This window comes from Vicugna pacos, chromosome 1 (assembly GCF_048564905.1).
Source record: "Vicugna pacos chromosome 1, VicPac4, whole genome shotgun sequence".
Lineage (NCBI taxonomy): Eukaryota > Metazoa > Chordata > Mammalia > Artiodactyla > Camelidae > Vicugna > Vicugna pacos.
Window position 1 is genome coordinate 59,897,596 of NC_132987.1, and position 13,614 is coordinate 59,911,209.

Below are 13,614 nucleotides of genomic sequence, written 5' to 3' on the forward strand. Positions count from 1 at the left end.
CGCTCTTGAAAGGGCTTGGATGACAATTTCCTATGGAATTACTTTCAACTCTGAGTCTATGAACTGTGTGCGGTGGTGGGGGAGGGGAGAGCAGTTGTGGTGGTTTGGGGTGTCTTTTCTTTCCTGGACTAATGTGAGCCTCCTAACTTGGATCCTGAGTTTGAATCTGCCTGCTCTAACCCATGCTCCTCACACAACCAAAGCCTCTTCTTCAAGATCCAAACAGGACATTCTCCTGCTTACGAGTGTCTATGTTTCTATTTTGCTAATGAATTAAGTTCAGACTTCTCAGGCAGGCCCAGAAGACCTTCGCACTCTGGTCTCAAGCAATTCTTCCAGCCTTATCTTTTGCCAGTCCTCCTATGTTCCTTATACTCCAAACATAGAGGGATATTCCCTGTTCCCCAACTTGCACAGCTCTGGGTCCTCACATCCTATTCCCTCTAATGTAACTCTAACCGAAACGTCCTTATGTTTGGTAGCCAGCGTGACTACTGCCCCCATCCTTCCCTCTACTGCTGCATTTAGCTCATTGTTTTGCCATAATTTTCTACCCCTGAGATGAGAATTTCCTGCACGTGGAATTTCTCCTTTGGTTTTTTTTTGTTTGTTTGCTTTACTCAGATTTACAACAAATGCTTAGCACTGAGCACAGAGATGCCATTTAATATTTGCTCAGAAAAACATTTAAGATACGGGCTTTCTCAATCCTGACTGATGTATTTGCAATATTCATTTTTTTTCCAGCAATCAAACCGACAAACTAGTTCCCATCAGCTTTCTCATTCCGCTTGAAACTTGTTACTACTTTTGTAACTGTTTATACATAAAATTCATTTTTCCTTTGTGAATTCAAATGTAAGACTTAAGTCTTATTATCCTTGGTTCCCTAGACTCCCGGAATGTGCTTTGCATAGAGTAGATGTTCAGTTACTGTCTGCACAATACATTAATGAAACAGTCAGTAGTCACAAAGTTTCCTTGTACAAAGGGGACAGAGAGACTAAAAGGCCTGAATTACAGAGCTTAATACCAAAATGTATCTAATGCAGTATGCTTGCATTGCAGATAAGAAAGTTCAGGACTAGGCTGGCATGGCTAGTTAATGATAGAAGCAGGACTGGCCATCTATCATCCTTTTGGCTATGCCACGTTGTCTCCCAGATTCAATCAGAACCCTGCTTCTCTGAATACACACACTCCAATTTGGGGAAAAATCTGGTTTTGAAACAAAAATGAATTTCTATATTGCAAGGAATACCCGAGTTGCTGAATATGGGGTCTACGTCATAATCTAATACATCATTGGGTAGTTTTCAATCTGTCCTTCACAGATTCCTGGGGCTCTGATACTTTCAATATCACTGGTGTGAGCAGGAGTTTGTACAAACCCTACTTCAAAAAGAGAAGCTCTCTCTTCCTGTCTTTCTTTTTGGAGGTCAGGCAGCCTTTGTCAGAAAAAAAGAGTTTGAACATCTAAGGTGCAGTTCACCTCATCTTACCCTTAATTTATATTTAAGGAAATAAGCCTTGGGAGGTGAAGAGATTTGCCCTGAGTCTAGTGTTCAATTCAAATCATGATAATGATAGCATCAACTAACATTTTAACATTCATTTGAAATTAGCATTCCTTTGAAATTTAACATTCGTTTAACATTCATTTAAATTAAGCAAATCTCTCTTGTATATCAGGGGTCAGTTGACGATAGCCCATAGGCCAAATCCGACTCACCAGCTGGTTTTGTCAATAAAGTTTTATTGGAACACAGTCACACTGACTTGTTTATATGGTGTCCACGGCTGTTTTTTCACTATTAACAGCAGCACTGGGTAGTTGCACCAAAGACCACAGAGCCCACAAAGGCCAAAATATTTACTTCTTGGCCCTCTACAAGAAATGTTTGCCGACCTCTGGTCTATATGATATCCAAATCACCAGCGAATGAATACATTCAGTCAACCCACCGTTAGGTCTTCCCACCCCAGAACTTGCTGTTAGATCACCCCAGCACGCCACCTACTGACTGTGTTCTGTGTTCTGTCCCATCACTTGGGTTTTGCAAAATGGAGATAACTTTTGTTAATTAAAATTTTAGAGTATGTGTTCAAACCAAGTTGTACAAAGTCATTGGGTATTCATTGTACCAACTTCAGAAAGGAAAAGTAAGAAACGAAACCTTACCTGTATCTGTAGACCTCACAATACCAGGGCTGCTGCTTCACGTAGAGAAATGCACAGACCTGCACAATGCAGGTGAAACAGATATTCAGAAAGACTGAGAGCAGCAAAGGAGGAGAAAGGAGCTGTCCTGCTGGTCGGTACGGAGCCAGCTTTGGGTAGGCATGAGTTGCGCTCACTGAAAGACAAATCCATTTTTCCCCCTATTACAACTTCATTATTGAAAGTAAAAGACTGAGATGCATATTATCCTGAGTCTTGTGTTAGGGTTCAAGTTCAGCAAACATGAATTAAGGGTTTACACCTTGGAAAGCTCATTGCTTAGTTAACTGCACATCTAATGCTACCAGCCTTTGCGTCTTCCATGCTTTGGTTTCACCCTCAGAAACAAAAAGTAGTGGGTTTAAAAGTCCAATAATTAATGCATTTACCATATTGAATAGTGCAAATATTTTCTCCACAACCAGACTGACCAGGAATGGTACGTAAAAGAGGAAGATGCCCTTCCATAAGGATAACAGCAGTATTATCTCTCAATGCTGACGGGAAAGCGGAGTTAAGATGAAGAGAGTAAGGGTGCATCTAGCTAGACTAATCTTCATATGCTGGGAAATATTTTTTAAAGAACATTCACTCTATTATTCATTCAACCAACATTCTCTGAGCACTTCAGTGTACCAGGGTAGACGCTAGAGGTGTGTCCTGCTTCCTCCTGGATAAGTGTGTAAGTGGAAGACTGCTAGGGCACATTAGACTTAGGAAAAATAACTTTAAAAAATCTTGCTTCTGGATGAGAGTATTAAAAATATATTTTGGCCCTGGGATTTTTTTTTTTTTTAACATCTGAGGGGTTGGCAAGGGTCAGAGATTAAATAGAACTGCCAAAAAAAAAAAAGATAACTACATCCATCTTAGAAGCCTTTTATTCTAACAAACTGATGAAAACGGAATGTATTTTACTTCTCAGGGCAGAGCAGAAAAGCAGCACGGGGAGGTCAGGATGTTTCAGTTCTTCACATCTGTCATCTCTTTCCGCCCCACAGCTGATGACTGGTGTCCTTGTTGTAAGAAAGTAGGGTATGTCTCCGTAGCTTTTTGTTCATGCATACAGGGGCAAGGCAGCGAGGCGTGTGTCCAGTTTGGGGTAATAAAACTCTAAAGTGGGTCTTTAGTTTGCTCAGTGTGTGTTCTGGGGTGATCACGTAAACTCTTTGGTCCTTCATTTTCTTGTGTATAAAACGACTATGTTGGAATGTCTAAACGGTCCCCAGAGGCTCTTCCAACTCACTCACCCTGTATCTCTCTGCCTGCCTGAATCTTTACCTCTAGCAGTTTAACCAGTGTTTCCCGGGAGGGTGCTGGGCTAGCGGCCATGAGGTACGCAGAGATGAGATGGATGTTTCATCTGTTTTCAAAGAGCTTGAAGTCCAGTGGAAGACACAGATGGGGTGTGTAATAAAGAACGTGACTAGCCTTTGTCTCAGGGACTGTGTATGGACAAGCAAATCAATCAACCAACCAATCAATCAATCATGTGATGGCACTGTCTTTTCCCCATACTAATTCAGGCTTAAGGTCAAAGGCTTTAGTCTAGGAAGCTGGGAAGTGTAGATGCCTTGGTGCGAGTGATTTTACGTTAATCGTACAATCATCAATGACTCCGAACAGCTGCAGATAAACGTCCACAGTTCTCAGCCTGGCAGTCAAGATTCTGTGATCTGACCCAACCTACTTTTTCAGATTTTACCTCCTGCTGTTTCTTTCCACATACCCTACAGTGTGGTCAAATTGAAAAACTCTCGCCCTATACTTAGCAGCTCTCTCTTGCTCCTGCTGCTTCCTTCTACTTGAAATGCCCTTCTTTTTTTAAAAAAAAGATATTTAAAATCTATTCACTCTACATTTTGGTGCCAATGCTACTTCTTCCATGTAGCCACCCCCAGTATGTCTCTTTTCTCCATTGTTATCTCTTCCCATCATTAGAAACAATCTCCTCTTTTTATGAACTCCCAAAGCATCTGTTGGTTTCTGGTACTCACTGCTTCTGACTTGGATTTCATCCATTCATGTATGTGAATTCTTCGCTAAACTTGAAACATCAGTGAGAAGACTTTTAATGCCCCTGGTACTTATGTGCCTAACACATAATGGGAGATGAACGCTTTTCTAAGAGGAGGTTGAATGGGGATGTCCCTCTTGGCTGGGGAATTTTGTTGAGCCTCATGTTTGAGGACAATGAAAGGCAAGTGCCAATTTAATGTAAAGAGAGATGACTACCATATCTTCATAGTACCTAGTAAGAAGGATGTATCCTGGTCCTTCAACTGTAAGCATGCCAACCCCTCTTCCCCAGTTACCCAGGTACAGACCATGTAAGAGAAAACCATGGAGATGATCAAGAGATTCTTTAAAGGGAATTGTTAAGAACAGCAAGAGCTGTGGTTTTCTTTCCAGTAGCACCCAAACACAAATGAGAGGAGGTCCTAAGAATCACCCTAGGAGAGACCTGAAGTGGTGAGGAGACTGAATTTCTCATTCCCCTGCTTGTAATAGCAGAGAGAAGAGAGAGGGGGCAGCAGTGAGAACAAGCTATGCATCTATTAGCTGGTAGGTCAAGTAAAAGCCATTGAAATGAACCAGGCTAGAGCTGTCTTGGAAGGAATCTGCTCAGCGGGGCAGTCTGCTGGGGCCAGAGGGCCAGCAGAAGAAAACGGCTTTGTAGCACACAGCACTAGAAAAGGCAGTGGCTGAAAGTGATCCTAGGGGGTCAGAGGAGAGAACAGCACCGATGTCAGGGAGTGGTCTGGTCCAGACCGCTCCTCAGGGACTCTGAAGAACTCAAGGACTCACAAGTGAGCCGCAGGCGAAGTGCCTGAGCTTAGATGCCTACCCTGCTGGAGGGCACGTGACAGGAGAGAACTACAATAGCCCCATTTAAGGAGAAAGTCCTGGGCTGCTGCTACTCGTGGTCACCAAGGCAGAGCTGACAGTAGCCAACACAGGGAAAATAGACATCCTGGCCTTCTCTCCCACTACCTGCTCCGAGCCACAGGTCACGCTTGATTTGGGGAAGAAAATTTTAAATTGGATAAAAACATGAAATGTTAATTTCTAATACTTGGCCTTTTCACAGCTAAAGGTGAGATCATTTTAATACCTGGAATGGACCAGGAAATGATCTGCCTGTAGCATGACTGAGCTTGCAAGGATGGGAAAGCAATAGTGTTTGAAGGTAGCAGGTGAAAATAAACAAAAAATAGCTGTTTCCTCACGCTATTACTCCCTTTACCAATCTACCCCAAGTCTAGCCCATTTACTGAGCCAGCTACACATTTGTTGACTAATAATTGGATGAAGTGCCATCTTTCCAGTAGAACACTATGCTTCGGATCTAGCACCCTTCTGAGACTTTTGTCTCCCACTGGTAACAGTGGTCCTGCCCTTAGTCATCTCACCTCTCCCACCAAGCTAGCTCTGAGATGAGAGGCTACGTTTCACAGGATGACCAAATGGCAGGAAGGTCAACAGGCTATTGCCGTGGGAAAGAATAAAGTACACCCATCACCATGGGAGTCAGATTCATAACCAATATCATGGAATTAAGTGCGCAAAAGCTCAAAGCAACTTGCTCAAGGTCGTCTGGCAATTCTGAGGCAAGGCTACCACCCATGTTTTGGAGTTTCTAATCAAATAGTCTACTTGTACACAGTCTAAGTCTTTTCTTGGACTCACCAAGTTAGTCAGTCTTCTCAAAAGAAGACGAAGAGGGTGCGTGGAGCACAGTATCTTGTAATGAGTACTTGCAAGATGCGATGTACTGGGCTATACACTTTACATGCATCGTGTTATTGGATCCTCAGAGTCCCATAAAGACGCTTCCTATGAGTCAATTATTTATTTAGTGAATACATGCCAAAGGTCACAGAGACAGGGAGGATGCCCATGGCCTTCACTTTGATGCTACTGCCTGCTAGCTTAGCTCTTGGAACCTCCTGGTATTCTTTGTTTCTTTTTAGCATCCTTGTCCATGTTCACAAGTAAATCATGCAAATTGCTTAAAGAATATGCAACACGGTAGAAGCAATATCACTGATTCAAAATTATCCAGCCATGTGAATATTCATAAAACACAGAAAATATTTTAATGGGCTATGAATATTTCAACCTTAAGAATCAAAATTGATAGTACTTACATCTCTGATACTGGTAAATGTTGTCATTGGGCTGATAAGATAAATGACTTTGATATCAGTTTCATGCTTTAAGATGCTACATGGAAGGTCATTAATATCCTGCATTGCTTGAAGTTTTATCTGTTATTTTTCATAACACTTCCATTGTTGAACAAGGAAAAAGAGATGCGTATGTCATTCTTTTTCTTTGTTCTCTGTTGAAGGAGTCACCTTTCTTACTTATTAAGAGTTAGTATCAAGCCCTGAGTTCTTTGACAGGAAATACTTATCAGTGTCATCTCAAAGGGAGGAAATGAGCGATAGCCACTGTAAGCCACACCTTGCTTTTGAGAGAATTCCACTAGAATAAAACGCTAGCATTTGTCCTCAAACGTCAAAGACCTAGCAAAAATCTGGTTTCACGTCAATGTGAAGCATAACTGCATAATGGAAAATGACCTTTGGGTTTTAAAGATTTCCCTTCCTGGATTTCTTGTACATTTTTCTATGTACAAGACACAAATCTACAAAGAACTCAGAATACGTTGACAATTTTCTGAGGCTAAGACCTATTCTCTAACAGGATATTTTAACGCCAAGTCTGAGGACATCAACCCTCAACTTACTGTAAAGACCACTTTGAAAAAATTCATAGATAATGAGGTTTTGGTAGTTGAAGTGTGTTGTTCTCCAAAGCTCTTATTTATATGAGTATTTCTGGAATTTCATGGATAAATACAAACAATATGGTTTACTTTGCCAAAGAGCTTACTTGTTAAACAGACCATCAAGGTAATGGCTACATCTTGCATGAGATACTGATAATTCCCAAAAAGCTGTAGTTGCTGAAAAGGAAAGGAAAGTAAACATAAGTGAGGCTCTACCATCATGACCTCTTCATCATTCCCAACACTCTTCCTGAAAGCAGTCAGGAAGCAATTGTTACTTTTCTCGCACTTTAGGAAGAGAGTCATTTGCCTAAAATCTTTAGCATCTCATTAGATAGAACAGAACTAAATCATTACTAGGGGGTGGAGGGTATGGTTCAGTGGTAGAATGCATGCTTGGCATGCATGGGGTCCTGGGTTCAATCCCTAGTGCCTTCGTTAAGGGGGTAAAATTAAATTAAATTAAAAATTTTTAAATCACTCTTTTCCTAGTGTTAAATTTAATTCCAAATTAGCAATGAAAGTCAGTCAGTTGGGAAATATCCTCATATTGGCCACAGTAATTCTGGCCGCTGTAGTCTCAGCCTGGACGGTTGAACCCTCAACATGAGATATTTAAGCCTGAAAGTCTTTCTGGGAACTTCCAACTTAAATCTGGGTCTTTTAAGTTGGGGTCTCAAATCATTCCACACATTTTCCCCTCCATCCTATCCACAGATTGAGGTCAAGTAAGCCCATCACAGACTTCATTCCAGTACACCTGCCTTTCTAAGGTATATGTAGACACAGAACTTCTTTTCTGTTCACATTAAAGGAATTGAAGAATTTCAATATAAAAGTCAGCTGGTTATTCTCCAGGAACTTGCCCTGCACTATCTTTTGCAGCCAGGTCTGTTTATTGGCTTCCTAGCTATTGACTGAGCACTCAGTCAGAATCTGGTTCTACACATTTTACAGACCAGACTCATGCAAATAAAAAATACTTCTGGGTAAACCAGAACTAGAGGGCGAACCCAACACCAAGAAGCTTCCAGGTGAAGGTCCTCGGGGGACACTCTTACTTAGGGTTAGACCTTCAGAGTGAATGGGGTAACTTTTCAGAGTAAACTCTGGTTCCAACTCTATCCAGGGAGACAGTGGGGCTGAAAATCTGCTTTTGTATTTTTCAGAGGATGCAAATGATTCCTCCGCATCTCTCTCATCCTCCAGTTCTTCCCCTGCCTTCTTTACATTTCTTTCTCATGTCCTTTCCCCTACTTTTCCCCTCAGATTGGTAAAATGATACATATGCAGGGTGAGATGGAAGAGGGAGACATTTTCAAAGGTGGCTTTCCTTTTTATTCTGGGAGCAGCTTTCATAGAACGATGGAAGGCTTTGGCAATCAGCCAGCCTGACTACCTGGAGGTGGATAAAGGGTTGGCCAGGAGCACGATCGCTTTTGCTCGTAGTGACAGAGACAGAACGTGAGTCCAGGCTTCCTGGCTCGCAGTTCAGGTCTTGTTTCTATCCACCTGGTTGCCTTGGTGTGTGCTGCTTGCAGTTGGTAACCTCCCAGAGGCTGGAGCCCTGTGCTTCTCTCCTTCACCAGAAAAGCAGTAAAATAATCCCCTCCTTGCAGCATGCCCTGAGCTTGCTGTCATTTTCCTGCAGAGCAAGTTATACCTGGACCGATACAGATTACTTTCAACCTATACATACTTCTTCCATACAGCTAATGAATTCTTAGATGATTATTTTTATCATTTCATTTCAAAAAATCTTATTATGATTATTTTTTTTTTTACAGAATTGCTAATCTTTTACTAATGACATGTGAAAGCTCTGGGCAGGTTCAGAAGGAAAGCTCCAGTATGGGAGCTTTTCCAGGTTTTGAATCCTTCAAAGTCAAATTCAACAACTTCTCTTTCTCTTTCTCTCCTCTTGGTGGGCCCCAAATATTCCACAGTTGGAGACTGATCTGTTTCCCGCTGTGTTATACTTAGGCGGCTCTGAAGCTCTCTTCACATTCTAAGTGAAGAAATCGAGGCTTGAGGAGGTCAAGAGTCTCAGGTTATCTAGAGAAAAACAACACTCACAGAAACCAATTCATGTGCACTTATTTCTAGTGCTGTTTCCTGCACAGTTCTATCAAGTTTGCCAGTTTGCAGACATCTATTTTGAGAAATGTCATTTATTTATAAAACATTAAATCCTGGGTAGGAGCTGCACCCCTCCCCACCCCTGGAAATACACAAGGGATGTAAATGCAATTAGAACTGGGAAGAAATTATTTTGGTTCATACCCAATAGAGCAGCGATGTACCAATAAACTGGATGATGCCGTACATGGTCAAGTACTTAAATACCCCAAAGGATGAAACCAAAGCAGCTCGGCCTTCTCTGTTGAAGAAAAAAAAAATTGGTTATATATGATACACATCTCTCAGTCTCTTTTCTATTTCAAAAGGAGCTCATTTTAATAGCCTGTTGTTATACAATCACTTAATCACTGATTCATCCTCTCAGTTATTCATTTAACCACCCATTTGCTCATTCTTTCCTTCAATCCTAACCTCACTCATTGATTCACAGGCTCACTTTTTTTTTAGGGCTTCTGAGTACCAGCGTTTCGCTCAGAGTCATGGAGGATACAAATGAATCAAGCACAGTCCTCATTTTCAACAAGCTTTCAGTGAATTAAAAAGATTACCATGTACATTATAAACACAATACATTGTGACAAGGTGCAAAATGTCAAGCATTGGCTCTCCTGAGACTCATTCCATTCTAACAACACTTGCTCCCTGTGTATGTTTTAAAGTCCCTTAGAGATATCGAGCTAAGGGACAGGTGCTCTCACATTATAGGGAGTGTAGACGTGACACCAATATTTAAGATGAAATGGGTTTTGTTGGCTTCAGTACACCAGGAAGAACCCAGGGTGATAATCGGAGCTAGTATGGGAATCAAAAGAAATAAAGACAATGGTAAAAATGGCAGCTTAAAAAGTAAACGGTCCCTAGTCAATAATAGTGCAATAACTTTGTATGGTGATGGACTGTGACTAGACTTAGCATGGTGATCAATTCATAACGCATATAAACGTCAAATCACTATGTTGTACATCTGAAACTAATATAATGTTGTATGTCAACTATACTTCAATTTAAAAAAGAAAATAAACAAATATTACCCCCATAAAAAATTCTGTTCGAGCTGTTATTCCTGTAACCGGGTCTGGTTGGTGACAGATTACGACAGACCAAAGAAGACAACGTGAGGCAGCAGCACAGGGTGGGGGTGGGGGCTGGGGAATCCGGCAAACAAGCCCTCCTGCAGCTTCCTCTTGTCAAGGTGGAAGCTTGGGGATGGGAGGAAGCCTGCATCCTCTTGGTTTCCAGTTCCCAGTGACACGGCACCTGCGGTGCTCAAAGACTTTGCCAACAGAACAGGGACACTTGAAATAAGACCTAAAAAGCCAAACCAATAGCCACTTTGCTTCAGGCAAGATGAGAAGGTTCTCGAGGGAAGTGGGCCAGGATGCTCCGGGTGGATGCTTTCCACCAGGCTGTGAGGCACGGCCCTTTGTTTTCAACACAGAGGGTGGAGGAAACCAGCGGAGAAGGGGCAAGCATGGGAAGCCTGGATTGTTTTCTGACATGAACTTTGTGATTGCATCTTTCTTTCTGCAGCTGCATACATTTCCAAGAAAACTGACACCTAGATTTTTTTTTAGAGTGCAAAAAACCAGAATGGTACAGCATAAAGAATGTTTTGCACAGGCCTCCAAAATTACTGCTGTTCCCAATAGTTGTGAATTTTAAGCAACCCAGTCGTTTATTTAATGCATTCACAAATGTTCATCGAACGCTCTGAGGTACTGTGGCAGGCACAGCGACACAGAAATGAGTAAGGCATCGTCCTTGCCCTAAAGCACTTGAACTATAACAAGTCAATCATGTTTCAAAAGATAACAATGAAAACCTGTGTTCTGGATCCATGCACCTAAAACCACGCTTCATCGCTCCTCAAGAGGATGCTTTCCCAAGAACAGCCAGGGTAAAAGCAGCCTAAAAGCGCTGAACCATATCTAATGTTTATGAAACTGTGAAATATAAAAGCAAAGGGTTTCTACCCCAAAGTCTCACTAAACCATCTGCCACGAGAGAAATTTTACATTCTGACTGATATTTTAAAACAGTATATTGCATTCATAAATACATTGAGCTGCTGGCATGAGAAAGAGCATCTGAAATTCCATGACACTGCTTTTTGGGTGAATCCAATAGGCGCTCTGTGCAACCATCCTGGAGTTTAAACCTCCTCCACACCTGACACTCCAGCTTAACTTCCACAGCTCCCATGTGAGAAGCCTTCCAGCCCAACTGGGCTATCTGGCCTCTCACCCCAGTCTCCAATTAGAACCCCACTTCTAAGCATGGCTTTCCATCTAACTCCACCTGGCATTCCACCCCCCACCTCCTTTGTGTTTACACACATCCTATTCATCCTTCAAATTACAACCCTCCTCTGAAACCACCTCTCCTGGCACTGAAATATTACTACATTATTTGGACACTAACTTATTTAAAGCTCATTTATTGAGCACCTCTCACCTATCAGGTAGAAAATTCTGTGTTACACGATTATATCTATGTACATCTATCTATATATATCCTTTACTGGAATGTAAGCCCTCAGGGCAAAGCTCTGTCTCATTCTTAATCCATCACATTTTTAAGCTCAATATTTAGAAAGAGCTCCATGGATTGTGTTGATGGCTGGAAGCATGAACTCTGGTGAGGGTCTTGAATGGTCTTGTTTTGTAGTCACCATGATGCAAATCAAGTTAGGGCACTAGCGATAGTAAGGGTAGGGCTTGGAGACACTCTCCAAAAGACAAATCACTAAAACATGATGCCTTGTTCACTAGAGATGAAAAAAAAAGGAAAGAGTTAAAAGCACATCAAGGTTCTGAGCCTCAGAGAGGGACTCTAAGGACCCAGTGGTCCACGGGAGCAGGAAACACGGGAGTGAGGAAGGGAAGCTGCTCTGAAGGCAGGGGAGGTGATGATGTTTGCAGGCACGGAGGACACCGGTGCAAGAACCCAGGACTCAGGGAAAGAAGTCAAGCTGTCTTGCTGGTTTGCAGCCAGACAGAAGCTAACACCTTTGGGTGAGTAATCCCTACCAGTAGGTGCCAATTCAGCTGCCCTAAGGGACATGCTGAGAACATCATGGTTGTCTTTTTTTGTATAAACCTCAAGATTTGGTGATGACTTCCAGACCACTGGCTGTGAAGATAGGCTGAGATTACCCCACAGTGTTAGAGGAAACAATAAAGGAATACGATTTATAAACAAAATGTAAAACCTGATGTTTTATTTTTAACTGCATTTAAAATATGAGTAGAGACAAGATCAGAAATAAGAGTGGAGTGGATGCGAAGGAGCTGTACCGGGAAAATAAACAGTTTTTAATTCCTTCCCTTTCCCTGATCATTGCCAATCAACAGGAAAAGTCTTTGGTGCAATCATCTTGGATATTCACAAATTTGGATTTTGGAGACAGAACACTTTGGGGAAGCTATCTAATGGAGTGCTCCTTTTCTGCTTCCTCCCACTTCCCCAACCCCTGGGAGAAAGGTTCCAGTGAGCAGCCAACATACAAAATAAACGAGATGAGACATGAGATAGACAATCGGTTTTTAAAGATCAACTTTAGCTTTTGACCATCCACATAACACAGCCACTTACCCCTTAAAGCTCAACAAAAGCCCCTTTTTTGTTGCTTTTACTAGCCTTCTCAAGCAGCACTCATGGCCCCCTTACTTGGGGCTCAATGGCACTTCCCCTGTGCCTCTGCTGTGATGTTTATCACTTTTAAATTATAGCTGAATTCTGTCTGGAGCCAGACTGTGGGCCCCCCGGTCAGGGGGTGGAAAGGGAGAGGTGGCTTACTTGATGAGCTGAGGCACACACTCGATGTTGCCTATCTTCGAGGTGAAAGGGGATGCCACAGATGCCTCCTGTTCTGACAGTGAAATGCCCGCATGAGCCATTTTCAGAGCCTGGAATGATAAACTCATGTTGCACCCGCGACTCCTCAGGCCAGGCTCTAACTGCTCAAACACCGTGAGGCCATTCTTCTTATTACAGTGTTGATAATATCTCACCCTGCCACCCCCAGGTCTCTGTTTATGCTCTCCCTCCACCTGGAATACACGAAGTCACCAATTAAAGAGGCACCAACTGAACAACGACCCAGAGGTAGAAGAATGAGGGCTGTGTAGGTATTGGTTGAGGGGGTGTAGAGATGATAAGAAAGTGAAAGCACTCGTTTGGGAAGTCTATTAAAAAGATGGCAGCACTAGATGGAACTTTATGGGAGCCTTTACCATCATGGTTCTTACTTAAGAGGCCATCTTCATGAACTATAGGAAAAACTAATCTCCACCTTTTCCTAGGCCGCCTGATCCAGCCAATCAGCTAACTGCTGGGATGCAGTATCAGGTGTACAGCATCTTCACTGGAGACAGGGACCAGATCACACTCAGCAGAGAATCATTCCAGGCTACACGTTGCCTCTCTGAAATCAGGGCTAGTTAATTTCTCA

At 42.3% G+C, this 13,614-nt stretch overlaps 1 protein-coding gene and 1 non-coding gene across 2 annotated transcripts in view; one reads left to right on the forward strand and one right to left on the reverse strand.

Annotated features, from left to right (window-relative positions):
* Positions 1-13,614, reverse strand: part of ATP13A5 (ATPase 13A5) — a 99,406-nt gene that overhangs the window by 11,219 nt on the left and 74,573 nt on the right. Inside the window, exons 23-26 of the mRNA XM_006200950.4 lie at positions 12,960-13,069; positions 9,303-9,399; positions 7,124-7,196; positions 2,183-2,357 (exon numbers count right to left, since the gene is read on the reverse strand). Of these exons, the coding sequence (XP_006201012.2) occupies positions 2,183-2,357; positions 7,124-7,196; positions 9,303-9,399; positions 12,960-13,069 (455 nt within the window). The remainder of the gene's footprint in view (positions 1-2,182; positions 2,358-7,123; positions 7,197-9,302; positions 9,400-12,959; positions 13,070-13,614) is intronic.
* On the forward strand, positions 7,386-7,457 carry TRNAA-GGC (transfer RNA alanine (anticodon GGC)). The gene has a single exon. It is a non-coding gene; the product is annotated as a tRNA-Ala (tRNA).